The sequence below is a fragment of the Nematostella vectensis genome, chromosome 14, assembly GCF_932526225.1.
Source record: "Nematostella vectensis chromosome 14, jaNemVect1.1, whole genome shotgun sequence".
In the NCBI taxonomy this organism is placed as follows: Eukaryota; Metazoa; Cnidaria; class Anthozoa; order Actiniaria; family Edwardsiidae; genus Nematostella; species Nematostella vectensis.
In genome coordinates this window covers 13375123-13398406 of record NC_064047.1, presented here as the reverse complement: position 1 = coordinate 13398406, position 23284 = coordinate 13375123, and the positions used below count along the sequence as shown (strand labels likewise).

The 23284-nt window shown below is 46.1% G+C and overlaps 2 protein-coding genes across 2 annotated transcripts; both read left to right on the top strand.

The window, feature by feature from the left end:
* Nucleotides 1-872: 872 nt before the first annotated feature.
* On the top strand, nt 873-23204 carry LOC116610947 (von Willebrand factor D and EGF domain-containing protein-like; the record flags this gene model as incomplete). Its single annotated transcript, XM_048721451.1, has 12 exons — nt 873-887; nt 993-1325; nt 2004-2077; nt 2192-2255; nt 5697-5918; nt 12575-12771; nt 13506-13938; nt 14285-14414; nt 15069-15201; nt 21664-21988; nt 22927-23055; nt 23181-23204. Coding segments are annotated over 12 exons (2079 nt in total), but the record flags the coding sequence as incomplete, so codon positions are not given.
* LOC116601378 lies at nt 17210-19105 on the top strand. The gene has a single exon (XM_048721345.1). The coding sequence runs from the start codon at nt 17686-17688 to the stop codon at nt 18409-18411; it is 726 nt and encodes a 241-aa protein (XP_048577302.1). The 5' UTR covers nt 17210-17685; the 3' UTR covers nt 18412-19105.
* Nucleotides 23205-23284: the final 80 nt, after the last annotated feature.

The window sequence follows — 23284 nt, the reverse complement described above, 5'->3', positions numbered from 1 at the left end:
GGAAAGGGGAGGTGGAATGTAGAGGGAAGGAAGGTGGAATGTAGAGGGAAGGAAGGTGGAATGTAGAGGGAGGGGGAGGGGAGGTGGTATGTAGAGGGAAGGGGAGGGGAGGGGAGGTTGAAATGTAGAGGGAAGGGGAGGGGAGGTGGAATGTAGAGGGAAGGGAAGGAAAGGGGAGGTGGAATGTAGAGGGAAGGGGAGGGGAGGTGGAATGTAGAGGGAAGGGGAGGGGAGGTGGAATGTAGAGGGAAGGGGAGGGGAGGTGGAATGTAGAGGGAAGGGGAGGGTAGGTGGAATGTAGAGGGAAGGGGAGGGGAGGTGGAATGTAGAGGGAAGGGGAGGGGAGGTGGAATGTAGAGGGAAGGGAAGGAAAGGGGAGGTGGAATGTAGAGGGAAGGGGAGGGGAGGTGGAATGTAGAGGGAAGGGGAGGGGAGGTGGAATGTAGAGGGAAGGGAAGGAAAGGGGAGGTGGAATGTAGAGGGAAGGGGAGGGGAGGTGGAATGTAGAGGGAAGGGGAGGGGAGGTGGAATGTAGAGGGAAGCGGAAAGGAGGTGGAATGTAAAGGGAAGGGGAGGGGAGGTGGAATGTAGAGGGAGGGGGAGAGGAGGTGGAATGTAAAGGGAAGGGGAGGGGAGGTGGAATGTAGAGGGAAGGGGAGGGGGGTGGAAAGTAGAGGGAGGGGCAGGGGAAGTGGAATGTAGAGGGAGGGGCAGGGGAGGTTGAATGTAGAGGGAAGGGGAGGGGAGGGCCTTTGGACGCGCCATACTGATTATAGATCTGTTTTGGAATCTTAGACCACCTGTCGGCTAAGGATGAAGTATAACACGCATTTGGGTAACAAATGGACCAGGCAGAAGTACAGTGATCCTATTATATTGGGATAGAGGTAATAAAATCCTTGTCTTGACAAGGAGAGAGCACTCCGCCTTCAAGAATAGTTGATTATCTGATTTTTTATCTGAAATTTTAGTAATCCATGCCCATCTTGCAGGTTCATCCAAGACACATTTTGACGAAAGAGTGCGACAAGCCATTTGACATCACCCTCAGGACCACAGTACCGATACACATCTTGCCCCACCCTCTCCTCCCAATCAAGATATTCGCTACGCTGCTCACAACTAACAATGTGGGCATTTTTGATAACTGCCAAGTCGCGTTCTCACACGGTGATGACGTAGGGACCACGTACAATGTCCGAGTACGAAGTGTCTGTGATACGCTGATAGACGGGCAGTCCCGTGTGGTGCATATTTTATTCAAAGGTCCTTCTGACTCACTTCCTAGTTTGATTTGGGATGACTATATCTTGCCGCGTGTACGGGTAAGTCTACATTGGCTGGGCGTTTTTATCTAGTGTTTTTATGGTCGAGCGTGTTTAGCGTTTTAAAAGTTGGTTCTAATGGTTGGGCTTTATTTTGGTCTAGCGATTTTATCTTTGGGCGTTTTTATCGTTAGGCGTTTTATTGGCTAGATTCTATTTTGGTCTAGTGTATTTAAGGTCTAGCGTTTTTAGCGTTTTAAAGGTTAGGTGTTTTAATGGCTGGGCTTTTAAGGACGTTTTTATTTTTGGACGCTTTGTTGGGCGTTTTAAGTTTTGAGCGGTTACGTTGTCATTGTCAGAAAACAATAAAATGATTTTTGTTAAGTTAAGAAGAGGCAACTTGCAAACCCAAGATCAGCAGCTACTTCCCCATCCTGCATTCTTCCTGAGCATTGGCACGGTAAACATTGATAAAAATAAATAATCACACCGTTACCATGGTCACCAGTATTTTGGAAGAGTTTGATCGCGGAGGATCGATATATTTACCGAGATGCAGACGACATGAAATAATCTAAGCCTCTACGTGCGAATGTATCACGTTTTACTAGAAACTAAGTTTTGTAGTTTCTGTTATTGTTGTTGTTGTTCTCGCCGTTATATTATTGTTGTTGTTGTTTAAAAAGCAGGCATTACTGTGTGCATATTTTTATACACTTTTTTTGCTTGCTTTGGTAGGTCACAGTAGAACAGACAGAGAATCGTGAATGTCGAACTTATAACGACCCTCACTTTAGCACATTTGACGGAAAGTAAGAAGAAAATCCAGGCTATATGCAAGCCTACCAGTTTCGCCTTGCGCGCCTCGATATATATCGTGTTTGAGAAAGTAATCGCCTTTGAAACCCATATCATCTGCTTTTTAGGTATTACCCTTTTTTACACCACGGTGACTATGTGCTGTTCCAAGATAATGACCACCACACCGAGGTATGTACAACTACTCTTTCTTATCATATCATTGATACTGACCACCACTATGTACAACTACTCTTTCTTATCATATCATTGATACTGACCACCACACCGAGGTATGTACAACTACTCTTTCTTATCATATCATTGATACTGACCACCACTCCGAGGTATGTACAACTACTCTTTCTTATCATATCATTGATACTGACCACCACACCGAGGTATGTACAACTACTCTTTCTTGTCATATCATTGATACTGACCACCACACCGAGGTATGTACAACTACTCTTTCTTATCATATCATTGATACTGACCACCACTCCGAGGTATGTACAACTACTCTTTCTTATCATATCATTGATAATGACCACCACACCGAGGTATGTACAACTACTCTTTCTTATCATATCATTGATACTGACCACCACACCGAGGTATGTACAACTACTCCTTCTTATCATATCATTGATACTGACCACCACACCGAGGTATGTACAACTACTCTTTCTTATCATATCATTGATACTGACCACCACACCGAGGTATGTACAACTACTCCTTCTTATCATATCATTGATACTGACCACCACTCCGAGGTATGTACAACTACTCTTTCTTATCATATCATTGATAATGACCACCACACCGAGGTATGTACAACTACTCTTTCTTATCATATCATTGATACTGATCACCACACCGAGGTATGTACAACTACTCTTTCTTATCATATCATTGATACTGATCACCACACCTAGGTATGTACAACTACTCTTTCTTATCATATCATTGATAATGACCACCACTATGTACAACTACTCTTTCTTATCATATCATTGATACTGACCACCACACCGAGGTATGTACAACTACTCTTTCTTGTCATATCATTGATACTGACCACCACTCCGAGGTATGTACAACTACTCTTTCTTATCATATCATTGATACTGACCACCACTCCGAGGTATGTACAACTACTCTTTCTTATCATATCATTGATACTGACCACCACACCGAGGTATGTACAACTACTCTTTCTTATCATATCATTGATACTGACCACCACTCCGAGGTATGTACAACTACTCTTTCTTATCATATCATTGATACTGACCACCACTCCGAGGTATGTACAACTACTCTTTCTTATCATATCATTGATACTGACCACCACACCGAGGTATGTACAACTACTCTTTCTTATCATATCATTGATACTGACCACCACTCCGAGGTATGTACAACTACTCTTTCTTATCATATCATTGATACTGACCACCACTCCGAGGTATGTACAACTACTCTTTCTTATCATATCATTGATACTGACCACCACACCGAGGTATGTACAACTACTCTTTCTTGTCATATCATTGATACTGACCACCACACCGAGGTATGTACAACTACTCTTTCTTATCATATCATTGATACTGACCACCACTCCGAGGTATGTACAACTACTCTTTCTTATCATATCATTGATACTGACCACCACACCGAGGTATGTACAACTACTCTTTCTTGTCATATCATTAATACTGACCACCACACCGAGGTATGTACAACTACTCTTTCTTATCATATCATTGATACTGACCACCACACCGAGGTATGTGTCTCTTGCTGCAATGTACAATTACTCTTTCTTATCATATAATTGATACTGACCACCACTCCGAGGTATGTGTCTCTTGCTGCAATGTACAACTACTCTTTCTTATCATATCATTGATACTGACCACCACACCGAGGTATGTACAACTACTCTTTCTTATCATATCATTGATACTGACCACCACACCGAGGTATGTACAACTACTCCTTCTTATCATATCATTGATACTGACCACCACTCCGAGGTATGTACAACTACTCTTTCTTATCATATCATTGATACTGACCACCACACCGAGGTATGTACAACTACTCTTTCTTGTCATATCATTGATACTGACCACCACACCGAGGTATGTACAACTACTCTTTCTTATCATATCATTGATACTGACCACCACTCCGAGGTATGTACAACTACTCTTTCTTATCATATCATTGATACTGACCACCACACCGAGGTATGTACAACTACTCTTTCTTGTCATATCATTGATACTGACCACCACACCGAGGTATGTTTAACTACTCTTTCTTATCATATCATTGATACTGACCACCACACCGAGGTATGTGTCTCTTGCTGCAATGTACAACTACTCTTTCTTATCATATAATTGATACTGACCACCACTCCGAGGTATGTGTCTCTTGCTGCAATGTACAACTACTCTTTCTTATCATATCATTGATACTGACCACCACACCGAGGTATGTACAACTACTCTTTCTTATCATATCATTGATACTGACCACCACACCGAGGTATGTGTCTCTTGCTGCAATGTACAACTACTCTTTCTTATCATATAATTGATACTGACCACCACTCCGAGGTATGTGTCTCTTGCTGCAATGTACAACTACTCTTTCTTATCATATCATTGATACTACCACCACTCCGAGGTATGTGTCTCTTGCTGCAATGTACAGCTACTCTTTCTTATCATATAATTGATACTGACCACCACTCCAAGGTATGTGTCTCTTGCTGCAATGTACAACTACTCTCTCAGGCCTTACCCGCCGAACATGGAACACTGCTAGGGTTAAGGGACCTAACCAATGCCAACTCTAAGCCACTAGCTTCAAGAGGCGATCTTCTTAAAGTGCAACACAATTGAGGCTAGTAGCGGACCTTTATACCTTATTATGGGAAACTAACGCTTCACTTTTAAGTTAACGCGAATTTGAAAAGTTAATACTGATGATTAATACTAATCATTAAAGATCGAAAACAAAATAGTTAATACTGCTGTGAAGTGTAGAAGAACGCTGGTAAGCCCTAACAGGATTGGCTGGATAACCTCATTGTTCTATTGTATTTTCGTTCTATTGTTTTGTTTCTCATTGTTTTTGTGATGCATCAATCTAATGTGGTGAAATCTTCTGATACCTTCTACATCACCCATACTGCTTAGTAATAAGGAACTTCACATAGTGTTTGGTCTAGCTCGTCATCATTTTCGGCATGAGAAAAGTATTTCCAAGCAGCAAATTAAGAAATCAATTCTGCCATCTTTTTGGATCCGCGTTATTTAGTTTATCTGAATACGTTATGCTAAAATTCACATTTATTTGATACGTGTACATTTAATAGACGTTAATATCTACCAGTGTTAATTTCCTATAATAACGTTATAATAACGTAGCTAAATTGCGCTTATGCTTCTGTAGCATACATTATAAAAATGTGTGATATAAAAAAACTCCATACCTCCTCTAATCCATACCTCGTCGCCCCTCTGGAAGTGAACTGGTGATAATTAAGGTTTTCTAGTAAAATAAAGTGGGTGCGTTTCGTGACATCATTCTTGATATCCCTTGTAGGTGCACACGCGCCTGTGGACGTGCTGGGATAGTAGCGCCTCCTGTAACTGCGGAGTAGCAATACGTGAGAGAAATGACGTGATGATTCTGTCAATCTGCAACTCCCAATTGCAACACCAAGCCAATGCTCCCATGCCAATGACCGTCCGTGTACCAAGCGGACATCTACCAAACGGAACACACATTTACAGGCAGATCTCTGGCAGCCGAGTAACGCATACTGTAAGTTAATAAATATTTGTCATTACTTTACTCATTGAGGCCAGAGGCTTGGTGCTTATTGGGTCAATACTTGCCCAGCCTACCCCCCCCCCCCCTCGCCTTCTTACCGGGATTCCCGTGTTTGACCTTAGCCCCCCGGCCTTCTTTCCGAGTTTCCTGTGTTTGACCTTAGCCCCCCAGCCTTCATCCCGGGTTTTCTGTTTTTGACCTTAGCCCCCCAGGCCTTCTTACCGGGTTTCCTGTGTAGGACCTTAACTCCCCGGCCTTCTTACCAGGATTCCTGTGTTGACCTTAGACCCCGGCCTCCTTACCGGGTTTCCTGTGTTTGACCTTAGCCCCCCGGCCTTCTTACCGGGATTCCTGTCTTTGACCTTAGCCCCCCGGCCTTCTTACTGGGTTTCCTGTGTTTGACCTTAGCACCCCGGCCTTCTTACCAGGATTCCTGTAATTGACCTTAGCCCCCCGGCCTTCTTACCAGGATTCCTGTGTTGACCTTAGCCCCCCGGCCTCCTTACCGGGTTTCCTGTGTTTGACCTTAGCCCCCCTGCCTCCTTACCGGGTTTCCTGTGTTTGACCTTAGCCCCCCGGCCTTCTTACCGGGATTCCTGTCTTTGACCTTAGCCCCCCGGCCTTCTTACTGGGTTTCCTGTGTTTGACCTTAGCCCCCCGGCCTTCTTACCAGGATTCCTGTAATTGACCTTAGCCCCCCGGCCTTCTTTCCGAGCTTCCTTTGTTTGACCTTAGCCCCAAGGCCTCCTAACCGGGTTTTCATCTGTGTTTGACCTTAGCCCCCAGGCCTTCTTACCAGGATTCCTGTGTTGACCTTAGCACCCCGGCCTTCTTACCAGGATTCCTGTAATTGACCTTAGCCCCTCAGGACTTCTTACCGGTTTTCCTGTGCTTGACCTTAGCCCCCCGGCCTTCTTACCGGGTTTCCTGTGTTTGACCTTAGCCCCCCGGCCTTCTTACCGGGATTCCTGTCCTTGACCTTAGCCCTTCGGCCTTCTTACCGGGTTTCCTGTTATTGACCTTAGCCCCCCGGCCTTCTTACCAGGATTCCTGTGTTTGACCTTAGCCCCCGGCCTTCTTTCCGAGTTTCCTGTGTTTGACCTTAGCCCCCTGGCCTTCTTACCGGGTTTCCTGGTTTTGACCTTAGCCCCCCGGCATTCTTATCGGGTTTCCTGTGTTTGACCTTAGCCCCCCGGCCTTTTTACCGGGTTTCCTGTGTTGACCTTAGCCCCCCAGGCCTTCTTACCGGGTTACCTGTTTTTGACCTTAGCCCCCCGGCCTCCTTACCGGGTTTCCTGTGTTTGACCTTAGCCCCCTGCCTCCTTACCGGGTTTCCTGTGTTTGACCTTAGCCCCCTGTCCTTCTTACCGGGATTCCTGTCTTTGACCTTAGCCCCCCAGCCTTCTTACCGGGTTTCCTGTAATTGACCTTAGCCCCCTGGCCTTCTTACCAGGATTCCTGTGTTTGACCTTAGCCCCCCGTCCTTCTTTCCGAGTTTCCTGTGTTTGACCTTAGCCCCCCGGCCTTCATCCCGGGTTTTCTGTTTTTGACCTTAGCCCCCCGGCATTCTTATCGGGTGTCATGTGTTTGACCTTAGCCCCCCAGGCCTTCTTACCGGGTTTCCTGTGTATGACCTTAGCCCCCCGGCCTTCTAACCAGGATTCCTGTGTTGACCTTAGCCCCCCGGCCTCCTTACCGGGTTTCCTGTGTTTGACCTTAGCCCCCCTGCCTCCTTACCGGGTTTCCTGTGTTTGACCTTAGCCCCCCGGCCTTCTTACCGGGATTCCTGTCTTTGACCTTAGCCCCCCGGCCTTCTTACTGGGTTTCCTGTGTTTGACCTTAGCCCCCCGGCCTTCTTACCAGGATTCCTGTAATTGACCTTAGCCCCCCGGTCTTCTTTCCGGGATTCCTGTCTTTGACCTTAGCCCCCCGGCCTTCTTACTGGGTTTCCTGTGTTTGACCTTAGCCCCCCGGCCTTCTTACCAGGATTCCTGTAATTGACCTTAGCCCCCCGGTCTTCTTTCCGGGATTCCTGTCTTTGACCTTAGCCCCCCGGCCTTCTTACCGGGTTTCCTGTGTTTGACCTTAGCCCCCCGGCCTTCTTACCGGGTTTCCTGTGTTGACCTTAGCCCCCCAGGCCTTCTTACCGGGTTTCCTGTGTTTGACCTTAGCCCCCCGGCCTTCTTACCAGGATTCCTGTGTTTGACCTTAGCCCCCCGGCCTTCTTTCCGAGTTTCCTGTGTTTGACCTTAGCCCCCCGGCCTTCATCCCGGGTTTTCTGTTTTTGACCTTAGCCCCCCGGCATTCTTATCGGGTGTCATGTGTTTGACCTTAGCCCCCCAGGCCTTCTTACCGGGTTTCCTGTGTAGGACCTTAGCCCCCCGGCCTTCTTACCAGGATTCCTGTGTTGACCTTAGCCCCCCGGCCTCCTTACCGGGTTTCCCGTGTTTGACCTTAGCCTCCCTGCCTCCTTACCGGGTTTCCTGTGTTTGACCTTAGCCCCCCGGCCTTCTTACCGGGATTCCTGTCTTTGACCTTAGCCCCCCGGCCTTCTTACTGGGTTTCCTGTGTTTGACCTTAGCCCCCCGGCCTTCTTACCAGGATTCCTGTAATTGACCTTAGCCCCCCGGTCTTCTTTCCGAGTTTCCTGTGTTTGACCTTAGCCCCCGGCATTCTTATGGGGTTTCCTGTGTTTGACCTTAGCCCCCCGGCCTTCTTACCGGGTTTCCTGTGTTTGACCTTAGCCCCCCGGCCTTCTTATGGGGTTTCCTGTGTTTGACCTTAGCCCACGGCCTTCTTACCGGGTTTCCTTTGTTGACCTTAGCCCCCCAGGCCTTCTTACCGGGTTTCCTGTGTTTGACCTTAGCCCCCCGGCCTTCTTACCAGGATTACTGTGTTGACCTTAGCCCCCCGGCCTCCTAACCTGGTTTTCATCTGTGTTTGACCTTACTCCCCCCCCGGCCTCTTTACCGGGTTTCCTGTGTTTGACCTTAGCCCCCAGGCCTTCTTACCAGGATTCCTGTGTTGAGCTTAGCCTCCCGGCCTCCTTACCGGGTTTCCTGTGTTTGACCTTAGCCCCCCTGCCTCCTTACCGGGTTTCCTGTGTTTGACCTTAGCCCCCCGGCCTTCTTACCGGGATTCCTGTCTTTGACCTTAGCCCCCCGGCCTTCTTACCGGGTTTCCTGTAATTGACATTAGCCCCCCGGCCTCCTTACCAGGATTCCTGTGTTTGACCTCAGCCCCCGGGTTTTTTTCCGAGTTTCCTGTGTTTGACCTTAGCCCCCCCGGCCTTCTTACCGGGTTTCCTGTTTTTGACCTTAGCCCCCCGGCATTCTTATCGGGTTTCCTGTGTTTGACCTTAGCCCCCCAGGACTTCTTACCGGGTTTCCTGTGCTTGACCTTAGCCCCCCGGCCTTCTTACCAGGATTCCTATGTTGACCTTAGCCCTCCGGCCTCCTTACCGGGTTTCCTGTGTTTGACCTTAGCCCCCCTGCCTCCTTACCGGGTTTCCTGTGTTTGACCTTAGCCCCCCGGCCTTCTTACCGGGATTCCTGTCTTTGACCTTAGCCCCCCGGCCTTCTTACCGGGTTTCCTGTGCTTGACCTTAGCCCCCAGGCCTTCTTACCAGGATTCCTGTGTTTGACCTTAGCCCCCCGGCCTTCTTTCCGAGTTTCCTGTGTTTGACCTTAGCCCCCCGGCCTTCTTACCGGGTTTCCTGTTTTTGACCTTAGCCCCCCGGCATTCTTATCGGGTTTCCTGTGTTTGACCTTAGCCCCCCGGCCTTTTTACCGGGTTTCCTGTGTTGACCTTAGCCCCCCATGCCTTCTTACCGGGTTACCTGTTTTTGACCTTAGCCCCCCGGCCTTCTTACCAGGATTCCTGTGTTGACCTTAGCCCTCCGGCCTCCTTACCGGGTTTTCATCTGTGTTTGACCTTACTCCCCCCCGGCCTCCTTACCGCGTTTCCTGTGTTTGACCTTAGCCCCCAGGCCTTCTTACCAGGATTCCTGTGTTGACCTTAGCCCCCCGGCCTCCTTACCGGGTTTCCTGTGTTTGACCTTAGCCCCCCGGCCTTCTTACCGGGTTTAATGTGTTTGACCCTAGCCCCCCGGCCTTCTTACCAGGTTTCCTGTGTTTGACCTTAGCCCCCCGGCCTTCTTACTGGGTATCCTGTGTTTGACCTTAGCCCCCCGGCCTTCTTACCAGGACTCCTGTGTTCACCTTAGCCCCCCGGCGTTCTTATCGGGTTTCCTGTTTTTGGCCTTAGCCCCCCGGCATACTTATCGGGTTTCCTTTGTTTGACCTTAGCCCCTCGGCCTTTTTACCGGGTTTCCTGTGTTTGACCTTAGCCCCCCTGCCTCCTTACCGGGTTTCCTGTGTTTGACCTTAGCCCCCCGGCCTTCTTACCGGGATTCCTGTCTTTGACCTTAGCCCCCCGGCCTTCTTACTGGGTTTCCTGTGTTTGACCTTAGCCCCCCGGCCTTCTTACCAGGATTCCTGTAATTGACCTTAGCCCCCCGGTCTTCTTTCCGAGTTTCCTGTGTTTGACCTTAGCCCCCCGGCATTCTTATGGGGTTTCCTGTGTTTGACCTTAGCCCCCCGGCCTTCTTACCGGGTTTCCTGTTTTTGACCTTAGCCCCCCGGCATTCTTATGGGGTTTCCTGTGTTTGACCTTAGCCCCCGGCCTTCTTACCGGGTTTCCTGTGTTGACCTTAGCCCCCAAGGCCTTCTTATCGGGTTTCCTGTGTTTGACCTTAGCCCCCCGGCCTTCTTACCAGGATTACTGTGTTGACCTTAGCCCCCCGGCCTCCTAACCGGGTTTTCATCTGTGTTTGACCTTACTCCCCCCGGCCTCCTTACCGGGTTTCCTGTGTTTGACCTTAGCCCCCAGGCCTTCTTACCAGGATTCCTGTGTTGAGCTTAGCCTCCCGGCCTCCTTACCGGGTTTCCTGTGTTTGACCTTAGCCCCCCTGCCTCCTTACTGGGTTTCCTGTGTTTGACCTTAGCCCCCCGGCCTTCTTACCGGGATTCCTGTCTTTGACCTTAGCCCCCCGGCCTTCTTACCGGGTTTCCTGTGTTTGACCTTAGCCGCCCAGGACTTCTTACCGGGTTTCCTGTGCTTGACCTTAGCCCCCCGGCCTCCTTACCGGGTTTCCTGTGTTTGACCTTAGCCCCCCGGCCTTCTTACCGGGTTTAATGTGTTTGACCCTAGCCCCCCGGCCTTCTTACCAGGTTTCCTGTGTTTGACCCTAGCCCCCCGGCCTTCTTACCGGGTTTCCTGTGTTTGACCTTAGCCCCCCGGCCTCCTTACCTTTTTTACTGTGTTTGACCTTAGCCCCCCGGCCTTCTTACCAGGATTCCTGTGTTCACCTTATCCCCCCGGCCTTCTTATCGGGTTTCCTGTTTTTGACCTTAGCCCCCCGGCATTCTTATCTGGTTTCCTTTGTTTGACCTTAGCCCCCCGGCCTTTTTACCGGGTTTCCTGTGTTGACCTTAGCCCCCCAGGCCTTCTTACCGGGTTACCTGTTTTTGACCTTAGCCCCCCGGCCTTCTTACCAGGATTCCTGTGTTGACCTTAGCCCCCCGGCCTCCTTACCGGGTTTTCATCTGTGTTTGACCTTACTCCCCCTCCCGGCCTCCTTACCGGGTTTCCTGTGTTTGACCTTAGCCCCCAGGCCTTCTTACCAGGATTCCTGTGTTGACCTTAGCCCCCCGGCCTCCTTACCGGGTTTCCCGTGTTTGACCTTAGCTCCCCGGCCTTCTTACCGGGTTTCCTGTGTTTGACCCTAGCCCCCCGGCCTTCTTACCGGGTTTCCTGTGTTTGACCTTAGCCCCCCGGCCTTCTTACCAGGATTCCTGTGTTGACCTTAGCCCCCCGGCCTTCTTACCGGTTTTCCTGTGTCTACGTCTTACCAGGATTTCTGTGTTGACCTTAGCCCCCGGCCTTCTTACCGGGTTTCCTGTGTTTGACCTTAGCCCCCCGGCCTCCTTACCGGGTTTCCTGTGTTTGACCTTAGCCCCCCGGCCGTCTTACCAGGATTCCTGTGTTGACCTTAGCCCCCGGCCTTCTTACCGGGTTTCCTGTGTTTGACCTTAGCCCCCCGGCCTCCTTACCGGGTTTCCTGTGTTTGACCTTAGCCCCCCGGCCGTCTTACCAGGATTCCTGTGTTGACCTTAGCCCCCCGGCCTTCTTACCGGGTTTCCTGTGTCTACTCTTTCCCCCAGTTTTCCTTACGGTTTTCCTGTGTTAACCATTGCCCCTGACGTACTAACTTGGTTCCCTGTGTTGAAGCTAGCGACCCCCCTCCCCACCCAACTCCCCACACACTCTCCCCGTTTTTACTGGGTGTCCTGTGTTCTGGCGATCTTACCGGGTTTCCTGTGTTAACCATAGTTACCGCTGTACTTATTTTATTCATTGGTATCAAGCACACCATTTTTCTGACGACTTTCGCGTATTTTCATCTAGGCTGAGAATCTTCAGGGGATAGCAGTATAGGAGGGATCTTTAAACACCTACGGTTTAGTACCTAGTAGAATGTTATACCCTAAAAAATAGGACGACACCCCCGTCTACTTTATGATGAAAATTGTGCTTGCGTGCCCCTAGGCGTTTACGTAAGAAACTTCATTTTGACCTTTTTGTAGGTACTTCTCCCTTCTGGCACGAAGGTCGAGGTCATAAGGTTGGACTGGGGAATGAATATCAAAGTGAATGCTTTCAAGAACTCAAACAGCATTCGCGGACTCTGTGGCAACATGAATGGTGACTCAAACGACGAGTTTCAACACGGAGGCGATGGCCATTCACATGCGGATGCGACAAGATTTGGACTAAGTTGGAGGTAGTGTTACAGATCTCAGAGATATTGATGCTTGTGAACTTTCCTATAATATTTGTACCAAGAGACCATGGTGTACTCAACTTATTTTGCGCTAGTACTAGTTTTACCTGGGCCATTGTAGTAATATAATATTCTGTCAATATGTCAGGCGGATGATCAAAAGTACCAAAATGATTCAGATGGGATTCTCAAGCTGGCTTGCATCTTTTCCTAAATGACTGATTGTTGAGTGGCTTACGGAAAACTCATGAAACATTTTTTTTTTCGGAAACACTGCTATATTTACGCACTCCCGAAAAAAGTTTATCAGGTTTTTTCAATGTTCTAGCTCCAAACCTTTTTGCTCTAAAAGCTAAAGTATCACTTGGAAGTCCATCAAATGGTCTGTTAGCGGGCACATCTATTTGTGTGTGTGTGTCGAATATTGTATGTGATTGTAGTGATCTATTTGTGTGTGTGTGTGCGTGCGTGTGTGTGTGTGTGTTCCGAATATTGTATGTGATTGTAGTGATGTATTTGTGTGTGTTTCGAATATTGTGTCGAATATTGTATGTGATTGTAGGGATTTTAAGTATGGGAGCATCCTTTTTTGGGGCAAAAAGCTAGATCCGCCCCTGTAAATCTTCAACCCAGCCCCACCGTTACGCATGGGAGATATCTTGAATATCTTGAATTTACTTTTTAATCGTCTATTCTCTTGTACAACGTTAATGGGATCGACTGTATGTGCCTAGAAAGCAACCGCATGAAAGCTACTTCCACATTCTGCCGTCCAACCATCTCCCAGACCAGATCATGGAGAAAACGTTCTGCGCATGCGGAGAAACTAGAGTGGAGGATTGTAAACAACTCTCGGAAATCATCTACCCACAGAACCCCCCAGGGGTGGAGGTACCTCCAGATCAGTTTGAAGGGCAGGGTGAGACGTACAGAGATTTCAGCATGGACCAGCAGGACGCTGACTATTTCACAGACGAACACAATGAACGATACGCTAAGAGCAGGATCCGAGCCAGACGAAGTATCGAGATGGATAGGATGACAAGACAAAATGCGACACGCCTCTGCAAAACACTCATCGAAGACACTGTCGTCGGAAAGAGTTGCAGTGCTTTGCCGAATGTGGATGCCGCCTCGACTTCGCAGAGCTGCATTTTTGATCTCATGGTAATTGTCATTTGATACTGGCATTACAGTTAATCCAAGGCACTGAATCCTCTTACAATACTGCTACTGCATTTTTTTATCCAAAGGTCATAATCGAATTCCCGAAACCTACTTTACAGTAAGTCAAAAGTCAACTGGTGCTTAATACTTTTGCATAAATTTATAGTAACCAAAATTACCCACTTCTATTTTATTATTTCTTCTCCAGTGCCGCGTGATGCATTTTATTTATTAAAGTCCCTAAAATCGCGAGTTTTCAGTTCCACGCAGCGCGAAGACTATAGACACAGATTGACACGGAACTTCGTGGAGTTGTATTATTAACGTGTTATAACCCATGCACCAGGTCACAGGAAATGCCGGTTTCGCTGTGTCAGCCCTGGAATCATTGAAGAGCGGCTGCCAAGACGAGGCTTACAACAACCTGACGCTCTACACCAAGGATGCTGAGGGCAACCCATCGGGGCCCCCCGCAGGTAAACGCAAAGCCTTTGCACACAACGTACAGTTAGCGCACCAATTCAAGACGGACAGACGAACAGACGGACAGACGGACAGACGGACAGACGGACAGACGGACAGACGGACAGACGGACAGACGGACAGACGGACAGACGGACAGACGGACAGACGGACAGACGGACAGACGGACAGACGGACAGACGGACAGACGGACAGACAGACAGACAGACAGACAGACAGACAGACAGACAGACAGACAGACAGACAGACAGACAGACAGACAGACAGACAGACAGACAGACAGACAGACAGACAGACAGACAGACAGACAGACATACAGACAGACAGACAGACAGACAGACAGACAGACAGACAGACAGACGGACGGACAGACGGACGGAAGGACGGACGGACGGACGGACAGAGAGACAGACGGACAGACAAACTGTTACTTTGACATTGTAATTTTTGTTTCTCAAATTATATGCTACACAAAGGCAGTTTGTTTGAGTCATCCAAGATTAGACAAGATTATACAATGAATACTTTTTCTGCCCGGAGTTATTTTGGTCTATGCAAATGTAAATTTGTTAGAGGATTACCATTTAAATATTTCATATCATAACAATCATCTTTATCATATCTTTTTTCATCATCATTATTTTCAGATATCGTAGAAAACCTTTGCCCTAACGAGTGCAGTAACCATGGCAACTGCTCAAACAGCACTTGTATCTGCGAAGAAGGTTTCACATCACTAGACTGCTCCTTGTCAATCAACACAGTACCAGAACTTCTAGGGTAGGTGAACAACTGGTAACATTTCAATCGACACAGTAACAGAACTTCTAGGGTAGGTAAACAACTGGTAACATTTCAATCAACACAGTACATGAACTTCTTGGGTAGGTAAACAAATGATAACCTGTCAATCGACACAGTACATGAACTTCTAGGGTAGGTGAACAACTCATCGTTCCCGTATCATTTCTGCAGTTTTCAATATTGGCGAACTTGTGTCAACGAATTCCAACTGCTAAATCGCCTTTTGGCCTCCATGATTCAATGTAACGGAATTTGGTGCTGTTTGATTGGTCAGCGCCTTAAGGGGAGGTGGCGTGGTTTGAAAACATTTCAGTGCTGGCCAGCTGAAACGCTCTAAGGATTGAATGGCAGAAACCAGAAGGCGATTTAGTTACAGTCGTCTGCGAGAGTACACAGAATATGCAGCCAAGTACCCAGGATTTGCCGAGAGGGGTGCGCAGCAATAGGTATCATCTGAAAAAAGCAAAGAATTTGAAGATTCCTTAATAAGAAATGGCCCACTTTTTGGCCGCCAAGGGGGGTGCGCACGCACCCTGCGCATCCCCCTGTGTACGCGCTTTATATGTCAAACTGCAGTAATAGAGAGAGAAGACCGAGAGGCGAAGTCTATGACTGAGAGAATATCGTAATGACCCTCAAACAATATGGTAATGACCCTCAAACAATATGATTGTGACCCTTAAACAATATGGTAATGACCCTCAAACAATATGGTAATGACCCTCAAACAATATGGTAATGACCCTCAAACAATATGGTAATGACCTTCAAACAATATCCTCATGACCAAGGCAATATGGCTGAAACTGGAAAGTCATCATAATATTTTTTCCATCATCATCATCATCATCACGTGTCTTCTTTGCCGTCATCATCAACATCGTAATCATAATCACCATCATCATATACGTTTCCCTAATTTGATTATTCTGCATTTAATTTCGGTATGCGCAACGATAGAACGCCAAAGTTACCGTGATACTGCTTGAGGTAGTTTATGAGGGCTTGCTCTATTCGCGTTTGAGGTTTATTTTGATTGAGCTACACACGAGACGTTTTAAAATTCGAAAACAGTTCCGCGTATTTTTTGTTGTGTTCCTATATCCGCGAAAGGAACTGAATAAATTATCACTTAACGGAACGGTTGTTCCGTTTAGAGGTGAAGAATCGGAACGCTAATGGCACGCTTCGGAACAAAAGGACTTGTTTGTACAATGAAGAACAAAATGTTCCCTTTTCGAAGTCCACAAAGGAACTGTTGGTCCTAATTGATGCAATTAGGAACAACAGTTCCTTTTTTGACGCGTTCCCAATTGAGGACCACCACTCAAAAAGAACAAAAGTTCCTGTTTGCTACGGTTAATAGACTTAAAAGGGAACGCCTGTTCCTAAGTGGTTAAAAGTATAGGAACAGTGGGACCGATTTGGCCTAAATAGTGCCGTTTCTTTGCGAAAAGAAACAACAAAAGGGCCACAATGGACCGAAGTGGGGTGTTCCCTTTTTCGAAAACATGAACAAAAGTTCCGCATCTATGGTTTTGTTTCTCAATCTCAAAAGATATGATCTTTCAAAGCGATGCCTAGACTCGCACAAGTTGTGCAAAAGCAAGGGCATGCCGAGGCTTGCTTGAGTATGCCATTTTTGTCTATCGTGCCCAACCAATAGACTGCTGCCACTATTTCGAGGCTGTCGCGTGGCAGTGATTGATTGGCTCTTTTCACTTATTTGATAGCATTAAACATGCGGTACGCCGCATACGTTTCTCATTCTAGCATTAACCGTTGCTGACAAGAGATGGTAAAGCAGGGTAATGTGATAAACTGGTCGCTTCTTCCAAATGCTGCGAAGAAACCAAAAAGAATGCACTTAGAAGAAGACGAAAATGACGGACTGTTTCACTGCCCTGTATCAGACTGCCATAACGATGGGTTTGGAACTCAAAGAGGGTGTAGAAAACACGTCAAGAAAAAGCAATTATGGTTTTATTACTTTGATGAGAAACCCAGCGACTCAGACATCGAAGCTTCTCGAAGACAAATGGAAAAGGAGAAGGGGCAACGACGTTCAAGTAATGGCGTCCCATCGTTTGACATGTCTTGCACGTTTGCTGAACAATTCACCGCGTGGCTCAAGGGCAGTGGTGGGGCTGCAAAAGTGATCGACAAGCGCAGCAACTGGTTAGCAAATGCTTGAAGTTTCTGAAATTTTGCAGCGAGGACGAAGATCATCTCACATTAGATATTGTGGACTTTTGCTTGTGTTCGCCAAATCTACTTTTCAAATTTGCCGATTCAATGCAGAGCGAGTGGCAGTTGGGTCATGCCGGTCGAATCGGATACCTGGACGCCATTGCAGAACTAGTGACCTACAGAAAAGTAAACGGAGCATCGGAAGCGGTGCTTAGAGGGCTGTCTACGGCGGACACATACTTGAAAAAGGTGCGTAAGACCGTCTAAAAAATGATGCGGCTACAGTGGACTAGCGATTTAGACATCGATGTGCTAGAGGCCAAAGGGCACTGGGCAACCATGCACGAGCTCCTTGGTGTGGTGTCTCGCTACTTGCCCCGCTACGAGGCCGTGCTGAGAACGTGCAAGGACACGCCCGACAGGGCGTCTCCGTTTGATCTGTCGTTTGCCACTGAATTTCTCGCCGTTTATCTGTTTATCCAAGTCAAGGGCTCGCGGCCAATGACGTATCAGTATCTGACTGTGGACATGGTGCGCACTGCCAAGACTAACGGAGGTTTTGTCGACCAGAAAATGTTCAAAACAGCGGGCAAGTACGGCTTCGACTCGCTTCTTCTGACCGACACAAACATGAGTGTGCTCGAGGGATACATAACCCACATTCGCCCGCTACTCAAACCCAAGTGTGAGTACGTCCTAGTTACGAGAAACGGGGGTCAGCACAACAAGCTCGGTGAGCTGATGAGCAAACTTGTGTTTGAAACGACTGGCAAGTATGTTCACCCCACACGATACCGACAAATCGTCGAGACGTCTAGCTGCAAAGTGCTAAAAAGTGCCGATCGAAGCGCCATCTCTGAAGATCAGAAGCACAGCTCGAACGTCGCCAAAGTGCACTATCGCAAGCAGCGTTCACGCGAAGTCGCCACAAAGGCGCGCAAATGCCTCGAAAAACTACATGGCGACAGTGGCACCAAGCTGGACAAGAGGTTCTAACGAGGCTCTCCGACCTTTCAAACTCTTCAGAGGATCAAGACGACTGCACGAAGTCGTGCTCTTCAACGGACGAAGTTCAAGAAATCTCCACACCGCCAGCAGCGAGAATGAAGTCTTCAGCCCGCAAACTACCGGCAAAGCAGAAGCGCGAAGACGCTTTTGTGATGACAGAACTGTGCCCGGCTCGCAGAAAATCGCTCTTATTTACGCCCGAAGAGGACAAGTATCTTAAAGTTGGTCTCAAAAGATACGGGTTCGGGCAGTGGACTTCGATCTTAAGAGACCCCGACTTCCATTTCCAAAAAGGAAGGAGCCCCAACTCGTTGCTCAATCGAGCAAACAGAAACAACGCCACCATGAATAGCCACTTAGTGGACAGGAAAGGCTAGGTGGGACATGATGTACTTACAGTCATTCTAATTTTGGCGTTTCGACATGTTTCTTTGTATTTAGTAAAACTGAATGTATCACGCCACAAGATCGGACTAACAAGCGTCTTACAAAGTGTGCATTACGAATACCCTTAATTGTATTTGTGTAGGTAAAATACCTTTAATCTTTTAAGTAATCTTGATAATTGGTATCATTACGTAGCGTTGTGCGTATATGAAGGCACACGACTTTATTCAGACTTTATGGCGACTTTGTTATACAGAGTATCAGGAAGAATATCGTGTTTACAGAACATTAAAAATATAACATTTGGCTGAGAAAACCGTCCAGTCTTGTTTGCCCTTTGTCTGTCGGTTGCGGTTTACGAAACTTGAGTCGGTTGCGTCGTCCCTTGGGAGTCTGGGTGAGGGAACGGCGCTTGGCCGGTGTAGTGAATGCCATCAATTCTATCCCTGGTGATTCCCATCTGTTTTGTTTTGGGCTCCATGATGGGGTCTTTGGTATCTAAAAAAGCGTGAAAGGCTCGAATAATTTGATCAGCAAAAAGGTAACGAAAACACATTTATACCTCTGGCATATCGTCACTTGAGCCTTGGCGAGGAGGGGTGTGTGTCTGGGATGGACATCCGCTGTCTCGAACCAAAGAATATTGGTCACTGTCTGCCTCATCGTCGCAGCTTGGTAGCGGATCCCATAAGTTTAGCTACAAATGCGCACATCGTTGGTCGAGGAGCCCCCAGCTGATTAACGCATTCCGTCTTTCCTCAATCGCCGTCTCGCAAGCCAGAGTATGAGTGTTGGTATGGTGACTTTTTAACTTGTCGCTAACAAGTTGCACCAACGCTTTAGCGCTTTTCAACGCCTCGTTCTCCGAGATTGATTGCAATCTCGACGAACATCGGTGCAGCTCAGTCTCAGTCGCTCGCACCCAATGGCTCTCGAATGCCGCTCTTGCCATGACTTTACTTTTCTCAGCCTCAGACTTCTGGTGATCCTCTCTAATCCGGCCTAGTTCCACGATGTATTCCAACACCGTGTATTCCGGGAATGGTGGGTATGGCGGGTACTTCTACTCGTACTACTACTGCTGTTAATATTATTACTATTATTATTATTATTATTATTATTATTATTATTATTATTATTATTATTATTATTATTATTATTATTATTATTATTATTATATGTTTAGTTGATTATTATTATTATTATTATTATTATTATTATTATTATTATTATTATTATCATCAACTAAACATATAATAATAATAATAATAATAATAATAATAATAATAATAATAATAATAATAATAATAATAATAATAATAATAATAATAATAATAATCAACTAAACATATAATAATAATAATAATAATAATAATAATAATAATAATAATAATAATAATAATAATAATAATAATAATAATAATAATAATAATAATAATAATAATAATAATAATAATAATAGTAAGTAGTAAGTAGTAGTAGTAGTAGTAAGAGTAGAAGTACCCGCCATACCCGCTATTCCCGGAGTACACGGTGTATTCCCAGCCAAATTCAACGTACTTTAGTAATGCATTCATGCAATACCCGCTATATCCGCCTTATCCGGAGTACACGGTGTATTCTAAGCAGAGTTGATGTGTTTAGTTGATGAATTCATGCCATAACCGCTATACCCGCCATACCCGGAGTATCCGGTGTATTCTAAACAAACTTGAACGTTGATTATGAATTCAGTCTCGACCTCATGCTAAATCTATTCCATTCAACAATTCTATGACATTGTTAGTAACTGTAAGTTTCTTACGATTCAAAAATCGTTCAATTTTGTTTTGAATTCACCGTGTACTCCGGGAATGGCGGGTTATGCGGGTATTGCAGGAATTCATTATCTTATTGATTGTTTGTTCCATTGATTGATTGATCGATCGATCGATCGATTGATTGATTGATTGATTGATTGATCGATTGATTGATTGAGTCGCAACCCCATGCGTAATGTATTCCCTTCAATATTGATCCCAGTTGTACTGTAAGTTTCTTACGATTTAAAAATCGTTCAACTTTGTTCTGACTACACCGTGTACTCCGGGTTTGGCGGGGAGAGCGGGTATTGATGGGATTTATCTCTCTGACTTGTTGTTTTTGTTGTTAGTTGATTATTTACTTTTAATTTAATACGAATTCTCAGTCTTGGAACCTGTGTTCCTGTTCATATTTGGCAATAGTTCAGCCTTTTGCTGTTGCCACAGGTCTTCGGGTGATGCTTGTCATTCGTTACTATTTGTTTACCACTGCCATACTGTACTGCATTCATTCAAATTGGTTTGATTTCTGACAAGGAAAAGTGTTTTTCTCCTATTTGAATAAATAGGCGGTGTTCCGATACGTTCAGTTCCTCATTTTTTGAGACGCGCGTTCACAATTATTGGTTCATTTTAATGAAAATATCCTTTTGAGTTTAGTTTTTGGATGCAAATCGAAAGAGCAATGCCTCACGAACATTTAGAGTGCTAAAAATCCCAAGTGCGACTGACCGTTAAAATCTGCCAGCGAGACGAAAGGCAGAGAAACAAAAATTTGGGAAACGATCATCACCATCACCATCACCATCACCATCACCATCACCATCACCATCACCATCACCATCACCATCACCATCACCATCACCATCATTATCATCATCATCCTTATCATCGTCGTCGTAACCATTGTCAATATTATTATCTTCATCATTATCGTCGTACTCTTCCTCTTCCTTGCCAGCGTTCATTACTATCTTCACCATTATCAACAATGACAAAAACAACAGTATTTATCTTCTCGATGTGTGATTAAAGTCGGTGGTTCTCCTAGGATTCACGATGGGGGTCTGTGTGACATTAGAAGGAGGCCATGCAAGAAGACCAACATCTTTGGTGATGGATTTATACCTTCAGAGAATCTCACATGTCACGCAACCGAATTCAAGGTGAAAAAGTTTGACTTATTTGGGGTCAAATGCAGCCTTCCGGACCCTCCAACGAAGGTATGGGACTACGACAATCCCGGGACCCCCGCGGGAGGACTGTACATTAGGATCTCCAACAACAAGATCGACGCAAGTCAGCAAAAGATGAGGTTTATATCGTACGACTCCGTCTGTATGAGGTGCAGCAAGACAGGCACTTGTGTCCTCAGGGTATGTATACAAACGCTACTTTCCCCTCCCTCCCTGGGAAATATATCCCGAATATCACCAGCTATAAAAAGTGATTGAAAAATATTCTAAAAAGTTCAGACTTAGATTTATGAATTTGTCAAAGTGTGAGAGTTTGTTATCATCCGAGGGATCAAGGCCTCGATACCTCGACAATCCCGTTAACTCGATTAAAATTCTATAGAATGGTACCATCTATAACACGAAAACTATTTTCCACCGAGTAAGGGACAGACCCCCCCCCATCATTTTGATAGATTTACTAATACCAATAGACAGAAGGGATTAACAAATATAAAAAGATGAGCACATCAATCAAGGGAGCACGGCAAAATGTGTTCCTATTTAACGAATGCTTTCCGAAGAGAGGGAGATGCACATCGTGCATCCTTCGTCGGCACTTCGTGTCGACACTACGCGTATCCCATATCTTCGGGCCGATGATACGAACAAAGACACAGTTGACAAACATAATCCAGTTCATAATCCGAGCCCCACACCCCCAAAAGCGCTACTGATAACTCCCCTTACAAAACAAACACACATGACGCGTTGCATAACAAAGGAGTCTGGGTAAACCCCTAGAGTAGAGACTGATAGGCCGAGAGTCGGACAAGATATCTGAAATATGTTTTAAAGTAAAAATAAAATTCATGAGCGAGGAAAAGTAAAACTCTTCGATATTTTAGATATCTTTCCGACTTTCGGCCTATAAGTCTTGAGTCTATGACTTTCGACTCTTGGGGTTTACCAAGATTCCATAACAAAGTGGTTTATTTTCGTAATAATCTCAATCGCGCGTTTAATGAAGCACATTCTGCCGTGCTCCCTTGCATCAATCGAGCATAGCACCTAGCTCGTCCCTAAATATGCCTAAAACTGATTCCCATGAACGTTTCATTATCATCTCAATGTTTTAGCAAGACTCCTGCTTGATCAATGGCCACTGTTTTGCGCAAAACGATGCTAAACCGAACGAGTGGTGTCGTCAATGCAAGCCAGATACCAGCCAATTTACATGGAGCCGGCGTAAAGGTAAAACGCAAACAGTCAGTTTACATGAAAACAGGCGTAAAGGTAAAACGCAAACAGTCAGTTTACATGGAACAGGCGTAAATGTAAAACGCAAAGAGCCAGTTTACATGGAACAGTCCTAAAGGTAAAACGCAAACAGCCAATTTACATGGAGTCGGCGTAAAGGTAAAATGCAAACAGCCAGTTTACATGGAGTCGGCGTAAGGGTAAAACGCAAACAGTCAGTTTACATGAAAACAGGCG